General features: G+C 43.9%; 1 protein-coding gene across 1 annotated transcript; it reads left to right on the top strand.

Annotated features, from left to right (window-relative positions):
* Positions 1–22: 22 nt before the first annotated feature.
* SNRPD3 (small nuclear ribonucleoprotein D3 polypeptide) lies at positions 23–15467 on the top strand. Its single transcript, XM_015077595.3, has 4 exons — positions 23–474; positions 1852–1995; positions 13194–13386; positions 15248–15467. Exons 2-4 carry the CDS (start codon positions 1870–1872, stop codon positions 15307–15309), a joined length of 381 nt encoding a protein of 126 aa, XP_014933081.1. The 5' UTR covers positions 23–474; positions 1852–1869; the 3' UTR covers positions 15310–15467.
* Positions 15468–15594: the final 127 nt, after the last annotated feature.

The following is a 15594-nucleotide window of genomic DNA, read 5'->3' as shown; positions in this document are numbered from 1 at the left end:
GAGGGGGCTCCCCTTACCTGGCAGTGCCGGTTCCAAAGGTTAAATTGTGAGGGGAGGTCCTGGCCCTCGGCCCCTCCACCTGTTGCCCCCGATCCGAGAGCCCAGGTCCCGGATCCCCGTCTCACAGTCCATCCTGTCCCTGGTGTGAGGTGTTTGGAAACGCGAGTTCCCCACCCCCCCTTGCCGCCCCAGGATCAGTGTTTCCGGCGACACCTGGGCGCCGTCACCAGCCCTCTCTTCCGGGGCCGGAACTATCGTACCAGAGTCCACGTTTCCCGGTCGGTAGGGTGAGGAGGAAGCAGAGGCAGGACCGCGCTCACCACTACGAAAAGGAAAGGGGCGGGCTCTGCGCGCAGCATTTTGGGAACGCGTGGTATTCTGGGAGCGCGGGACCCGCCATTCCTTGGCTCACACCTTCGCAGTTGCTCGAGTTGCTGCCACACGGGAAAGGAAGAGTAGGCCGGAGCCGGTGAGGTGAGGCTTGGGGCAGGCGAGGGTAGACCGAAGCACTTGTGAGGGTTCTGGGGCTGGAGAAGCACGCGCCGCCGAGGAGCTCTGGGAGGCTCGGGTCACTCAAACATCAGCGTTGCCTCGCTAGCGCCTGGAAGTTCGTTCGCTTTTCCCCAAAGTACATGCCCTTCGCGTTCTGTACTTCTCCAGGCCATGTTTTTTCCCGAACATACAAGCAGTAGTGTTGAAATCATTTCTGGCAGACTTCCTTCGCCCAAGTCCCATCTGGGTAATATTTTTCAAAGTTGTTTGCATCTCTGCCTCCATCCCCTTTTCAGGCACTTACCCTCTCAATATTTTCCATATTGTTACAGAAGTTTTATCAAGTTTCCTTGCTCCTAAACTGTGTTTGAAAAAAATAAGCTGTGTTTGATCCATTTTGTAAGTGCTTCTGCCTTTATATTGGGTCATTCCTTACCTATAATCCTGCAGTAGTTCCCCACTGTTTCAGCATAAAATCAGACTCCTGAGGCTCCTCACCAAGGGTGACTGTCTTTCCTACCCTCATCTTCCCTTTCCTCTCTTGAACACACATGATGTATTTTAACCTTCGGTACTTGCTCATCTGGGAATAGGAAATCTACTGCTTGTCTCTGAGTTGTATCAAGTCAGGTGATTGCCCTGATTATGTTTCTCCTCCAAGCATTTCCTGCTTATGGCTGTTGTCTCTTTGTGAACACTTTTGCTTTTAACCTTGATGACGTAAGTGGAGGGTCAAAGAGTACTTAATGGGTTGAATTAAATGCACAGCCCCTTCTAGATTTGCCTGGGTCCTTTTGTCTTTACTGCACTGCCCAGTACCGTAAGCACTAGCCACATGTGACCATTGACCACTTGAAATGTGGTTAATGTGACTGAGGGAGTAAATGTTTCATTTTCATTTTATTTCACTTTAAGTTTAGTTTAAATAGCTACATGTGGACCGTGGCTACTGTATTGGCTAGGTCTACATCATGGGTTCTCAAAGTGGTGTCATCCACATCTCTGGGTTGCCAAAAACATTGTATGGCATTTACATCTCAGCTCCCTGATGTACTGTGTACACACACAGTATTGGTTACTGATTATCTGATGAAGATAAAGGGGCATATGGTAGCATGGAGGGAGATGGAAGGTGCTTTCTTCTCATCCCATTAGCCTTCCCTCTCTCCAGCCCCCCATCCTTCCCCATCCCACATAAGTTCTTCAAGCTAGGAGTTAAGCATTTTTTCTGTACAAAATGGCAGCTTTGGCATTCTTACTGAGTTTGATGGAGTGTCAGGCCTTAAGGGAGGCATGATATGTGCCACATGACTTCTCAGGCTCTGAAAGATGAACTAACTGGTGTCTCTCTCACTGTAGAACTCTTTTCCTGCCAAGATGTCTATTGGTGTGCCGATTAAAGTCCTACACGAGGCTGAGGGTCACATCGTGACATGTGAGACAAACACCGGCGAGGTGTATCGTGGGAAGCTCATTGAGGCGGAGGACAACATGAACTGCCAGGTATCCTGCTTTCCACATGAGGTTATGGGGGAAGCTTGGGCCTCTCTATTGGAGCACAGAAAGATAGTGGTTGGAGGTCTTTTTGAAGTCCTTCTTGTCGAACAGTTATTTATGGAGTGCCTGGTGTGTGCCAGGCACTGTTCTAGGTGTGGTGATGTGAGCATAAATAAGAGCCATTTGGAATATTTAACTTTGCCCATTGTTTTCTCCATCCTATAATCATTTCCCATATTTTGAGGACTTGTTTAAGAGAAGTGGCACTACTCCCTTTGGTAGAATTCATCAGATTCAGGGCCATTTTCCTTTTGCCCCTACATGCTTGCATAATGCTTTGCAGTTAGCAGAAGCTTCCACTCTTTCTTGGAGGATGAGTCTCATTTGATTATAGCAACTATCTTGTGAGGTAAGCAGGTTCAGTGATAGTTTTGTCATCCATAAAATAGGATAATATTAAAAGACTCATCTATTGAATGTCCTTCTGCTAATAAATGTTGGAGCAGCTTCCTGATACCGTGCCCTTCCCGTGGCACCACTTTGCATTTTGCTAATAATCACATGAATTTCTATAGCATATCTTTTGCAAGGTATATCAGCACACTTTCTCCTTCATTCTTTAAACCATCAGTTCAGAACTTTGGTTTTAGAATCAGAGGTGTAGGGTTGGATCCTAATTATCTGGCTTTAATCATGCTAATTGCCTCAGTTTCCTCATCTGTGAAATGGGACATAGATACCAAGACAGAATTAGTTGTGTGAGAGATTTATTGGGGTAAATGACAATGAAGGATAAAGGAGAGGGAGTAGGAGTAGGCAGGAGAGCTTTCAATCTATACTGGTCTGGTGCTGGGGAAAGGGAGAGGGAAAAGATAAGATTGAGTGGGAAGAGGCTTAGACAGTAGCATATCTCTGAAGAAGTCTCAGCCAACAAAGTTTGCTCGTTAGAAGAAGTCTAAGCCTAAGAATTCTAGCATGGGGCAGAAACAGCCTGGCTCTAGGATGCCCACCGTGACCAGTCATTGGCTGGCAGTCTGGGGAGACTGACTTCAGGGCAAAAGCTGATTGATCCTACAGGTGGAAGCTGGAGGCTTTCAGCTCCCTCCATGCCTCATAGCCTGACAACCCTTGAGGGGAGATCTGAGCAGTGCATTCTGAAGACTGCCACAGGGATAACACACCCTGGGGCCATTCTAGAAATCAAATGAGTTGTGTGTGTGCAGCAGCTAGTTCTTTGCCATGCACGTTATACATATCCACATATGGTTCCTGTTAATGTTTTTGATGTGAGAAAACTGAAGGTCGGAAAGAGAAAGTGACTTACCCAAGGTCACACTGCAGATCAGGTGTACTAACTGTCATTGCTTCACAGGGTTCATTCATTTATTTGTGATCTCATCGTAGCTTTGAGCATCATCTTCCTGCCACCTTGACCAGCAAGTGAGGCCATTTCCCTGGTATTCAGGGAGATAGACACCTAGTGATTGCAGGTTTCTCTATTCAGTGTTTTTGTTTGTTTTAATGTTTATTTTTTGAGGGAGAGAGTGGTGGAGGAGAGGGGCAGAGAGAGAATCCCAGGCAAGCTCCGTGCTGTCATGCCCATGCAGGGTTCAATTTTATGAACAATGAGATCATGACCTGAGCCAAAATCAAGAGTTGGATGCTTAACTTAACCACCTGAGCCACCCAGGCGCCCCTCTCTCTTCAGTGTTGATGCCATATGGGCAGATGATGTCGACTCTCTAAAGGTCCTGTGGGGCCTTGCCTACCTTGTCTTTGTGAGATACCCCTGTCATAGATCCAGTCCTCTGGTTTAAGCCATCCCCATCCATTTTAAGATACTTTATTTTGGTGAGTTAGAATGCAAGACTGGGGGTAGGGAATCTTAATGTGTTTATCCAGCTGCTTATTTGGACAACTCCTGAGCTTCCAGGGCCTCAGACTTCCCATTTGTAACATGAGGATGTCTGACCAGATCACCTTGGTGATCTCTCACATGTGGACAGTGTGATATAAAACATAGAGCCAGGTGATAGATCTCAAATCAGGTTGCAGCTTGCTATCTTATGTGACTTGGGCGAGCTGTGCACCTCTCACCCTCTGTTCCCTCCTTTCGAAATCAGGGATAAAAATAGCACCTCAGCCTCAGCATTATAGTGCAGAATAAATGAGTGAATGCATGTCAAATGGTGGGAGCCAGCCACTTGCTTCCCACCTATGTTAATCTGCTAGGGCTGTCATAACAAAGTTTCACACTGGGTGGCTTAAACCAGCACATTTATTCCCTCAGGGTTCTGGAAGCTAGAAGTTAGAGACCATGATGTCACATGGTTGGTTCTTCTGAGGGCCATGAAGGAAGGCTCTGTTCCAGGCCTCTCTCTCCTTGGCTTATAGATGCTTCTCTTCTTCATGTATCTTCACTTGGTTTTCCTTTTGTGTCTGTTTCCTGTGTTGCATCTTATGAGGACACAAGTCACATTGAATTAGGGCCCAGTTACCTCTGTAAGGATCCAGTCTCTAAATATGGTCACATTCTAAGATCCTGGGGGGTTAAGACTTCAACATATGAATTGGGGGTGGCTAGGATTCAGCCCATAACACCACCCGTGCCCAGATGCCGAGGCTTCACTGAGTTTACCTAAGCCTGGCTCACTGAATAAAACCAGTAGGCTGTGGCATAGCTAAATATACCATAGTAAACATAGCACAGTTCATTCACACATTCCCGGGATGTGTAAGCCAGTGGCTCCTGCAATACCCGCTGCTTTCCTTCCTTCCTGGCTCCAGTTAGTCTGCCCTTTGAGGGTGAGAGCATCCTCTTAGCACTTGCTACCCTTTGCTAGAGGGCAACTGGAGTTTAGTGTTTGCCATTTGATGTTGGGTTTTAATAGCATTTTTTATTGTAAAAGTGTGGTGGGTCACACACTACAAAGATTTGGAAACCAAATGAGAGAATCTCCCCACAACCACAATTGGCATGGACTTTTTTCCCCCTAGGGATGTGTCTTGGGTTTCTAGTATGTATTTTTTACTCTGCTTTCAAAAAAAATTAGAGGTGGTTCACAAAAAAACTATATGGTAAGGTAAAAATGGACAGATAGGTCAAGGTACAGGTAACCTGGGGTAGACTGTAAAATGAAGCCAGCCAGGCAGTTAGTACCCAGAAATGTAAATGTGAATCCCTGTACATTTAATAAAGGTACATTCTGTTCTAAGCTACTTAAGAGTCCTGACGGAGGGAAATCAGCAGTTCTGAAATGCATGGTGTCCTTAAGATAAAATACCAGTTGTGCAGTTTTCCCTGGCGCTTGGATGTGGGAGACATTTTCCCCCTGGGCCTTAATGAAAGAGATATGGTCTTATACCATTATATAATGTTGTCAGCAACGTCTCCAGACAAAATACACCTTGGGGCGCCTGGGTGGCTTAGTCAGTTAGGCATCTGACTCTTGATTTCGGCTCAGGCCATGATCTTACAGTTCATGAGATAGAGCCCTGTATTGGGCTCTGTGCTGATAGCACAGAGCCTGCTTGGGATTCTCTCTCTCTCTCTCTCTCTCTCTCTCTCTCTCAAAATAAATAAATAAACATTAAAAAACAAAATAAAATGGGGCGCCTTGGTGGCTCAGTCAGTTGAGTGTCTGACTTCAGCTCAGGTCATGATCTCACGGCTCGTGAGTTTGAGCCCCATGTCGGGCTCTGTACTGACGATTCGGAGCCTGGAGCCTGCTTTGGATTCTGTGTCTCCCTCTCTCTCTGCTCTCCTCCACTCACTCTGTCTCTCTCTCTCTCAAAAATAAATAAGCATTTAAAACAAATTTAAAAACAACAAAACAAAATAAAATACACCTTCTTTTTGGGTTCCTTGGGTATTTTTAATGTAGCCTGTTACCACAGCCCTTATTTGACATTGAAAATGTAACATATGCAAGCGTTAATCCTATGATGAGCTCCCTGAGATGGTGCTCATAGGGTCAGAGGATGTAGATGCTTCTTGGCATCTGAGGTTTGGCTGGAAAGGCTGGGAGCCTTGTCCTTCTCTTCTGTACCCCACAGCTGCAGGGCAGGCATGATCGTCTAGCCAGTGCTGTAGAATGTGGCATCATTATGGGTGACAGAGCCCTGCACGTGCTGCTGCGAGCATCTTCTATTGGTCCTGTGTGTATGGGGTGAGAAAGGCCTCTGTGGCTCTCCATGTAGTCTTGAGCTGATTTTTGTTTGTAGCAGAGATGGGACCTGATCCTGTCTCTTGCTCAGCCTGGTGATTTAATGCCAGAGGCCCCCAAATGGGAAAGTTTCTGTTTTTGGTTATGTGTACTTAACCGTGGTTTTGAAGCATCCTGTCTTTATTAAATGTTAAGGAGGGAACAAGGGGATTTTTCTTCAAAGTAAAAAAATATATATTTCTTAAGAAATAACCTTTCTAGTTAGATACTTGGTAAAATATTAAAAACAAAAAATGAGTTTAAGGTGAGGAATTATGAGTTGAAATAAGCACATCATTTTGATTTTATAGACTATATGTAACCTTTGGGGGGCAAGTTTTATGGCTGGATTTTGTTAGGTATCCAGTGTGAGGCGTCCCTAGAGGTTCTTTTGTAGAGTCTTAGTGAATGCTAGACAGGTTCTCCCAGCTCGGCAACAGTCCGTATTCAGACATTTAGTGCATCTCATAATTTTTTTATGATGGAAGTTTATATTTAAACATACAAATAGCTTTTACAGTAGAAATGTTAATTTTCCAATTAAAAGTGGATGACCCAAGTCAAAAAATGGCTAATTAACAGAAGAAAATATGTGAAGTGGACATTTGACATCTAAAAATAATGGCCTTATTATCAGACACGCAAATTGGGGAACAATAAGAATTTCTAAACTTAAAAGATGGCAAAATAAAATGAATAATTCTACCAAGGGTTCCTTACTAGTTTGCCAGTAGAAGTATAGATATGTTAAATGTTTAACATACGTCAATATAGAAGCAATAAGCACCTTTGGTGCTTTAATTCTGCTTCTAAAAATGAATCAAAAATTGTGGACAGGGGTTTATATTGCAGTGCTGTTTTTGATGATGGAAACCTGAAAACAGACATTTCCTTTTTTTTTTTTTAATGTGTTACTTATTTTTGAGAGAGAGACAGAGCACGAGTTGGGGAGGGGGGCAGAGAGAGAGGGAGACACAGAATCCGAAGCAGGTTCCAGGCTTTCAGCTGTCAGCACAGAGCCCCATGTGGGGCTTGAACCCACGAAGTATGAGATCATGAACTGAGCTGAAGTCAACGCTTAACCACCTGAGCCACCCAGACTCCCCAGCAACAGACATTTCTAATGAGTTAAATAATTTATGGTAAACAAATTAGGGGACGTTACAAAGAATATTATGCATCCAGTCAAAGAACATAGAAGAATATTTAACATCATGGGAAAATGCTGTTGACATAAGCGGGGAAAACAAATCTCCACAATGTGTTCCCAGTTTTATGAATATAAAAGCCAGATTATAAGTGATACATAAAAATGCATTAAGTTTTTGAGGAAAACCAAAGTGAGTAGTTCTCTTTTGGTGGGAATTAAATGTGATTAAAAAATTTTTTTTAGCGGCTCAGTCTGTTGAGCATCTGACTCTTAATTTCGGCTCAGGTCATGATCTCAGGGTCGTGGAATGGAGCCCTGTCCCATGTTGGGCTCCAGCAGAGCCTGCTTAAGATTCTTTCTCCCACTTCCCCTCTTCCCAGTTTGTGTGCACATGTGTACGTTCTCTCTCTCTAATGTAAAAATTTTTTTGAAAGTTAAAAAAAATTTTTTTTGGTGTTTGGAGTGTTTGGGTGGCTCAGTTAAGCGCCTCTTGATTTTGGCTCAGGTCGTGATCTTAGGGTTGTGAGATTGAGGCCCGCGTCCATACTGCACTGGGCTGCTTCAGATTCTCTCCCTCTGCCCCTCCCCGCCTCACTTGGTTGTGCTTGCTCACTCTCTAAACACAAAATTTTATTTAAAGTTCTTATTTATTTTTTAGTAATCTCTATACCAACAAAGGGCTTGAACTTATGACCCCTAGATCAAGAGTCACATGCTCTTCGAACTGAACCCGCCCTAATGGGATTAAAATTTTTAAGAAAATTTCTTTTCATTTAAAAAAATGACAAGTATGAGTTAAGTTTATGATCATGAAGCACAGTAAATATTATTTAAAAAGAAGAATGTAGGGACACTTGGGTGGCTCAGTCAGTTTAACATCAGACTCTTGATTTCGGCTCAGATCATGATCTCGTGGTTCATGAGTTTGAACCCCTCATCAGGCTCTGTGCTCTCCCCCTTCCTGTCTTCTCTACCCCTCCCCTGCTCACTCTTTCTCAGTAAATAAATTAAAAAATAATATTAAATAAAAATAAGAGGGTATGCAGTTAGTAGATAAATAAATCCTGGCATTCTAATATACAGTATAGTGATTATAGGCAGCAAAACTGTATCATAAACATTAAATTTGCTAAGGTACTAGATCTTACTTGTTTTCATCTGTAGAAGAAATGATAATTATGTGACATGATAGAGATGTTAGTTAATGCTACCATAGCAGGCATACTGCAATATAAATGTTATCAAATCAGTGTACTGTGTATCTTAAACTTCGGCAATGTTATATATAAATTATATCTTGATAAAATAAAAGGACCAAAACCAAAAATAGGAGGGTAACGGTCAAACCCAAAATTTCACTGTTCTTTTTTTTTTTTAATGTTTATTTATTTTTGACAGAGAGAGAGAGAGAGAGACAGAGCATGAGTGGGGAGGGGCAGAGAGAGAGGGAGACACAGAATCTGAAGCAGGCTCCAGACTCCAGTTGTCAGCACAGAGCCCGAGCAGGGCTTGAATTCACGGACTACGAGATTATGACCTGAGCCAAAGTTGGTCGCTTAACCAACTGAGCCACCCAGGAGCTTCTTCACTGTTCTTAAAGTGACATAATTCCTGGAAATCTTGGTGAGAGAAGGTGATAGAGTTCAGAGACTGCAGGAGCTGAAATAATGCTTTGGGGACTTTGGCATGACCACCCCATCACTGACTGGACTGTTCAACTCCCCCCCCTGCCCTCCCCACGCTATGGCATAATGGTCTGTAGGATAATGGCCTGTGCATGAGTTCTTCGTGTAAAAATGATAACCTGAAAGAAGCCCTCACATGATTGTCAATAGCCAACTGCCTAGAGTTAATATCAGGAAGTTCTTGAAATTTCTGAATGCAGTGTGTTTGGGAATTTCTTCAGATACCTAGTTGTCTAACTAGAAGGAAAAACTATTTATCTAGATGTAATCTGTACATACAGTATTTTCCTCTGTGTACTGTTAAGTTCAGGATCACATACTGCGCTTAGTTATCAACTTGCTTTGTGCTTCTTTTGTCTGGGACAGTTCCTCTGCTTTTGCTTTTCATAGCATTGATGTTTTTGAAGAATAGGGCCAGTTACTTGTTTTAGAATGTCTTTTAATTGGAGTTTCTCTGGTGTTTTCTCATGATTACATTTGGGTTTTTTTTTTTTTATTTGTTTGTTTTGGCTGTTACTGTGTAAGTGATTTCTCCTTCTCAGGGTGTCACTTGGAGGCCCAAACACCTGTTTGCCCTTTATTGGTGATGTTAACCTTGATCATTTGGGTGAGGTGTCTTGTGGTCTCTCCACTGTATATTCTTCTTTCGTTTTGCAACTAATGAGAATTTTGTGGGGGAGATTCTTTAAATAAATATCGTGTGTATTCGGTTTCTCATTGCCACCTCCACCACCCCCCATTTAGCATTCAGTGAGGATTCTTGAATGAAGATGCTTGAATCTTTTTACTATGATGGTTGCAAAAGAATGGTTTTTGTTTTTAACTCCATCATTCTTTATTTACTAGGTCTACTGTATGGAAGAGCCTTTCCTTATCCCCCGTTTATCCATTTATTATCAGTTTCTGTTTATGGGTTTCTGTTTCATTAAATGGATTATAATCTGTTACTGTCATTGCTTTGCTTGAATTATCCCAAATTGGTCCAGAAGCTGGCTCCTTTTAGTGTGTCCTGGCCATTTTGGGAGAGCATGTACTTAACCTTCCAGAACAAGATGTATGTTACAGGCTCATCTTTTACTTCTCTATCCCAACTCTTAATCAGCCAGTTCTTCAGGTAGCTTTGGTTTCTTTTTGGTTGGGAGTAAAATTTAAAAACCAAGATCTGGGTACTATTAAATATTTTAAAAGTCTTAGTTTAACTTGTCAAGCTGGGACCTGTCTCCAGAAGGCTGTGTGCTTAATAGTACCAGAAGCTTCCATTCATTTATTCTATACCAGGTGCTATGGTAGTGTTTTTATGTGCAATAGATCTTTCGCAGGACTTCTCTGAGGACAAGCTTCCAGATGCCCAGGGTGACCAAACATGGAAGAAGCAGATCTAAACCTGTACCTCTGAGCCCCAGATCTCTGGTCTTAACCACAGTTTCTGAAGATGAGGTGTAGAGTAAACCTGCTAGAGCCTGTTGCCTCTAGGAGTGTCAGATTTCAGGCAGGAAGTTGAGTAGAAGGGATCAGAACAAAAGAGGGAGGCTCTGCTATTAATGGTAGGGGAGGGGAGAGTGGAGGAGGGGACCAGACACTTGTTGAGTGCTTGCTATCTGTCCCACAACAGGGATATTGTGATCGATGACCCCAAGGCACCCCAACATTGCTTTCCTCTTGGACCTGGATGTGTGAGGAAATTCCCACAATTTTGACTGTACTAAGATCTCTCTCCCAAGATGTCATTTCAGTTAGGCACCTGGTTTATGCTACCTGTGTTTCATTGTGGCTGTTTGGGAAAGTTGAGTAAGGTAGGTGTTTCTGCCTGACTTTCACTGAAACCTAGTTCACTCAAGTTGTTGCCTTTGGCTTGTGATGCCAACATAGCTCAGGCTTATTAACAAGCTGTGTGGGTGGGCGAGACTGTGGGGCTTTATAACAGTGCAGCCATTTCTTTGTGGGTGCTGCTGGGGGTGCATGAGAGCAGTAGCCGACCTGGTCATTATTAGGGTTGTCATAGGAGTCAGTTGATGCTGGACCCTTTCCTGCTTCAGCCAGGACAGTTTGTCTTGTTGGTCTTACAGAACACCCTCTGTTGGGGATTTTCAAAGTGGGTTGGGGAGGTTTTGACAAAGGAATGGGTGAGATGTACTGGGATGTGCTGGAGAAGTAGCACAGCCTCCAAAATAGATGTCTTAACTGTCATTTAGATTCATTATTTACTGAGTTTCTAATATATACTAGGTAATAGGGACATCATTTAGACATATTTCTCTCATTTGACTTGTTCCTTAATTATTGGAGGAAGTAAGTGGTGATCTGATGTATGGTTGAAGAGTGTGAGTTTAGAGTTAGATAGACCTGAATTCAGGTACTGTCCAGGCCACACAGGGGCAGTGTGACCTTAGGCAGGAGAATAGAGTGGGTAAAGGTGTGGCCTCTGGGGACAGACCTGCCTCTGGTGGCTGTGCTGCTTCATCTCTCTAGTGGAGATGATGATGGTATCCATCTTGTAGAATTGTGTGATTTATTTGAGTTATGATGTGAAATTGCCTGGGACACTAATAAGTGCTCCATAAAAGTTGGCTTTGTTATGTTGTATTTCCCTCCCTTTGTGGATGAGGGAACTGAACCTGGAGACTTACCCAGAGTAACATTTCTAACAAACGGCAGGGCCAGTTCTCAAATATAGGTTCTCAGTCCTATTCTGTCTGCTCCAGAGTCATGGGCGTGTCTGGTATTTGTGAACCTGGGTCAGACCCAGGTTTCTCAAGTAGTTTAACCATCCCTGGTGTTCATTTGTGACATCAGAGGTTATGGTATTCTTCAAGGCAAGAACAGGATGGCAAGGATTTAGAACCTGTGTGGGAATTTGTTAAGAAACTGGGGATGTTGAGCCTGGAACAGAAGATTTATGGCAAACTTGAGACCTGTTACCCCTGAGGATGGAACAGGGGCAGTGGGTTGAAGTTCTGTAAACTGTTCCACTACACAGATTTAGCAGGATGGCACTAGAGTGTTGTTACTCTTTTTTCACCCTGGATGTTCTTGCAGAGGCTGGGTGGCCATTTAGCACTTGAAAAGGAATGTAAAGGTGGCAACAAACCAGTCAGAAATCTGGGAGACAGCATCTCTCTTTACACTGTGGGCTTTGACCTATACTGAATAAATTATAATACTCTTCGATCCAAAAGATTCAAAATAAGCTACTTTTTGTGGGAAACATCGTATCTGTTAAGGTTGGCACTGGCAGGTTTGTAGCACCCTTCTATGCTAAGCCAGTCTGCCATGTGGTTTCCCCTCTAGGGTCCCTGTCTCTCCATCCCATAGCTTATGCATGTTGGCATATTGATCTTTCCAATGTGCTGCCTTAACCCTGTCCACCCTCCCTCTTTCCACAAACTTGAGTGACCCCCATAGTCTCCATGGTGATGACTCTGTCCCCTGTCCCCTTGCTCTGCTCCAGTTCTCGTGTCCTATGGGTTGGTGCCCAAGTGTTGTGTCTCTCAGTGCAGGCTCTTGCCTCACACCTTCCCCATTATTCTGGACCCTTCATACAGGCATCACCACCTATACTTCTCCATTCCTAGTCACTGAAGCCAAAGAGGCTCTCTTTTGCCTTCTTGAATATGCAGTCTGGGAGGGTAAGAGCTGCCTCTGGTGCACACTCATGACCTTCATGGTCCCTTTGCAATCTGTGTGCCGGACAGATGCAAGAGAGGACAAAGTTTGGACAGGCAGTTCAGAGCTGTTTAAATTATGGTTTTTTTACCATTGAGAGCCCTTCACATGCTGGCAGGGGAGGCAGTATAGCAGAGTTAGGGCTCTGGAGTCAGGCCAACTGGGTTTGAGTCTGGATCCTTTCATTCTGGCTGTTGGACTTTAGACAAGTGCTTTAGTTTTGTGTGTGTTTTTGGTTTTTTTGTTTTTTTTTTTATCTGTAAAATTGGGAATACTCATACCTATCCTGGAGGTGCCATGAGGATCATATATGTGAAGTTCTTTGCACAGTCTCTCGCACACGTCGTAGGTCCTCCTATTTCCCTGGCTTTGCCTGGCTCCTTCATTTCATGATGTTAGTTTGTGCGTTTCTGGACTTGCCCTCCCACCACCCAAGGCTCCCCCTCTTTGTGTGTCCTTGTTCTCTGCTCATGCTGTTGGCCCTTACTGATTCCCTTCCAGATGTCCAACATCACAGTCACATACAGAGACGGCCGAGTGGCACAGCTGGAGCAGGTGTACATCCGTGGCAGCAAGATCCGCTTTCTCATCTTGCCTGACATGCTGAAAAATGCACCCATGTTAAAGAGCATGAAAAATAAAAACCAAGGCTCAGGGGCTGGCCGGGGAAAAGCTGCTATTCTGAAGGCCCAAGGTATGTGCTCCTCATGCACTGGTTTTAACATATGTGTTTGTCTTGTATCTTTTAGGAAAGGGCCCTGTTAATTGCCTGGGCATAGGGTGGACTTCAACTTCAGCCATGTCTACATCTGTCACCCTGCAGGCTTGGGGCCCACACCTGTGAAGATCTGGGGACCTTATCTCGCCTTCTCTGTCTTGCCTCACCTGATCACATTCTTAAGGCTTATTCAAAATCCAAAGTGCCTCCTTAGAAAAAGGAAGGGGACTCCTATCTTAAATGAGAGAGTAGATAAGTCTCCTATAATGAATTTCTGGGAGGCTCTTTGTTTCCAGAAATTCTGTCCAAAGAGTTTGGGGGAAGCTTGCTCTTACCTAGTTTGCTGAGCAGGGGCACTGTAGTTTGGATTAGCTGACTCCTGAAGCAGTGGGGCAACAGTTCCCAGAGAAGCTGGGGGTGTTTGTTGACACCCAGTATGCATGGGGGGGAATGCTGATGATAGGGATCCATTTTCATATAAGAAATAAGCAGTTTTAAGCCATCTTTACCCATTAAAGGGACTGAACTTCTGTTTTCGAATGTTCTTGTATTTGAAAATAAATCCTTCCTTTCAGCATGTCCCCAGTGACCCAGTGACCTTCCTTAGTCTGGCCTTTCTTTTAGGTCAGCCTAGTCAGAGGTTTTATGTTTGGGTCCATGAAAAGCTCTGCCATGATGATTATCTAGAAAGCAAGTGTATTCGTTAGAAAATGTATGTCAGTAGAAAGATTTATAGTGCAGGAAAGTCACTGGATTCTCCATCAGTGCTTTTGTTGCTATGCATATTTTATATATGAGGTAGCTTTTGAGTTTAAAGATGTAAGAGTAATCCTTTAAAATGTCCTTCAAAAAAGCTGATCAGAGAATCTCCTTGCCCTTCCTAGATAAGTGGCATTTGTGGGCAGGTAGAACCAGAAGCTCTGGACCTTTGTCCTGGTGAAGGAATGGTTTTCAGGAATACTGGCTTTCTTACTAGAACTGCTTTTCTCTCTGCTTTCTCAGGGAGGGCTGCCCTCATTGTCACTGTATAACTACACCACCTTCTCTAACAAAAGGTTCAGCCCAGTAGTTGTGCACTAGAAGGCACGTGGCAGTGAGTTTACCCAGGCCCATTGGCCTCTGCCTGGGCCATCTGTGCTGCCAGTCCCTTGCTGTAGTCCCATCAGCTTGTCGCTGGGTTCTTGGGTGACTTCCTTCCCTCTTCAGGTCGGCTCCAGGCTCTATAAGTGGGAAGAGGGGTGAGACTCCGATTAGCAGCCATCAGACTATTTTCACTTGTCCTTCAAAGCCACTGGTTCTCTTAGAACTCTTGGGGTCATAGACAACAGCAGCTTGTTATGTCTATGTCCTTTGTATGGGGTGTGGTTTTGCTTTGCTATTACGAAACGTTTTATATTTCAGGGTAGCTCAAAAAAAAAGAAACCTGCCACCCAGATTTAACAGATGTTTAGCATTTGTTTCAGAATTTTAAGTGTGAATTAAATTCATCTGTCATGTGTTATTACCTCACCCTAGGCCAGCTCTGGGAATTCATCTTTTCTTTGGTTCTCACACTTGCTTCCCAAACCACCTTAGCTTTCAACACACTGACTCCTGGCCTCTTGTTGAGAGCAGGACTGGATTGGAAGGCAGGAGTTTGGTGCCCCCTCCAGCTCTGATGCCAGATGTCAGTCCCCAGGCAATGGGGAAATGACATGTGGTAGGCATGGTGTTGGACTAGGTGGCCTTCCAGGCCCTTTCCTGTGCCAGTGTCCAAGGAAGGGCTCTGGCTGTTCTGTGGCATGAGCACTCACTGACTTCACTGACCTGGCCTTTTCCTTTCTTCCCTACCTTTCAGTGGCTGCAAGAGGAAGAGGACGTGGAATGGGGCGTGGAAACATCTTCCAGAAGCGAAGATAAATTTATCTGTTGAACTGAACTTTGTCGTTATTTTTTCCCTTAGGTTGTCTGGGTTCAGGGGGGGTGTATGCTTATGTATATGTTCTAGGTTTTCTTTTGACATCTTTCTCTTTAGAGCAGAGGAAATGTTAAACTAAATAAATATGGTGGTGATTGTTTGTTTTGTTTTCTTTTTGAAAAAAGAAGGACTGTGTGTTCATTTTGGAGTTTGTGTTCTGTTTGCTTTGGCAGCAAGTTAAATTTTGACACCCTGGAAGGTGTCCTGGGAGAATGCTAGTACTTTGA

This window comes from Acinonyx jubatus, chromosome D3 (genome assembly GCF_027475565.1).
Source record: "Acinonyx jubatus isolate Ajub_Pintada_27869175 chromosome D3, VMU_Ajub_asm_v1.0, whole genome shotgun sequence".
Taxonomy (NCBI): domain Eukaryota; kingdom Metazoa; phylum Chordata; class Mammalia; order Carnivora; family Felidae; genus Acinonyx; species Acinonyx jubatus.
This window is presented reverse-complemented; position numbering and strand designations above follow the sequence as displayed.

Coding starts and splice junctions, on each gene's coding strand:
- SNRPD3 (XM_015077595.3), top strand. CDS start 1,870: ATGTCTATTGGTGTGCCGATTAAAGTCCTACACGAGGCTGAGGGTCAC. Junction 1,996..13,193: donor AGGACAACATGAACTGCCAG/GTATCCTGCTTT, acceptor ATTCCCTTCCAG/ATGTCCAACATCACAGTCAC. Junction 13,387..15,247: donor TGCTATTCTGAAGGCCCAAG/GTATGTGCTCCT, acceptor CCTACCTTTCAG/TGGCTGCAAGAGGAAGAGGA.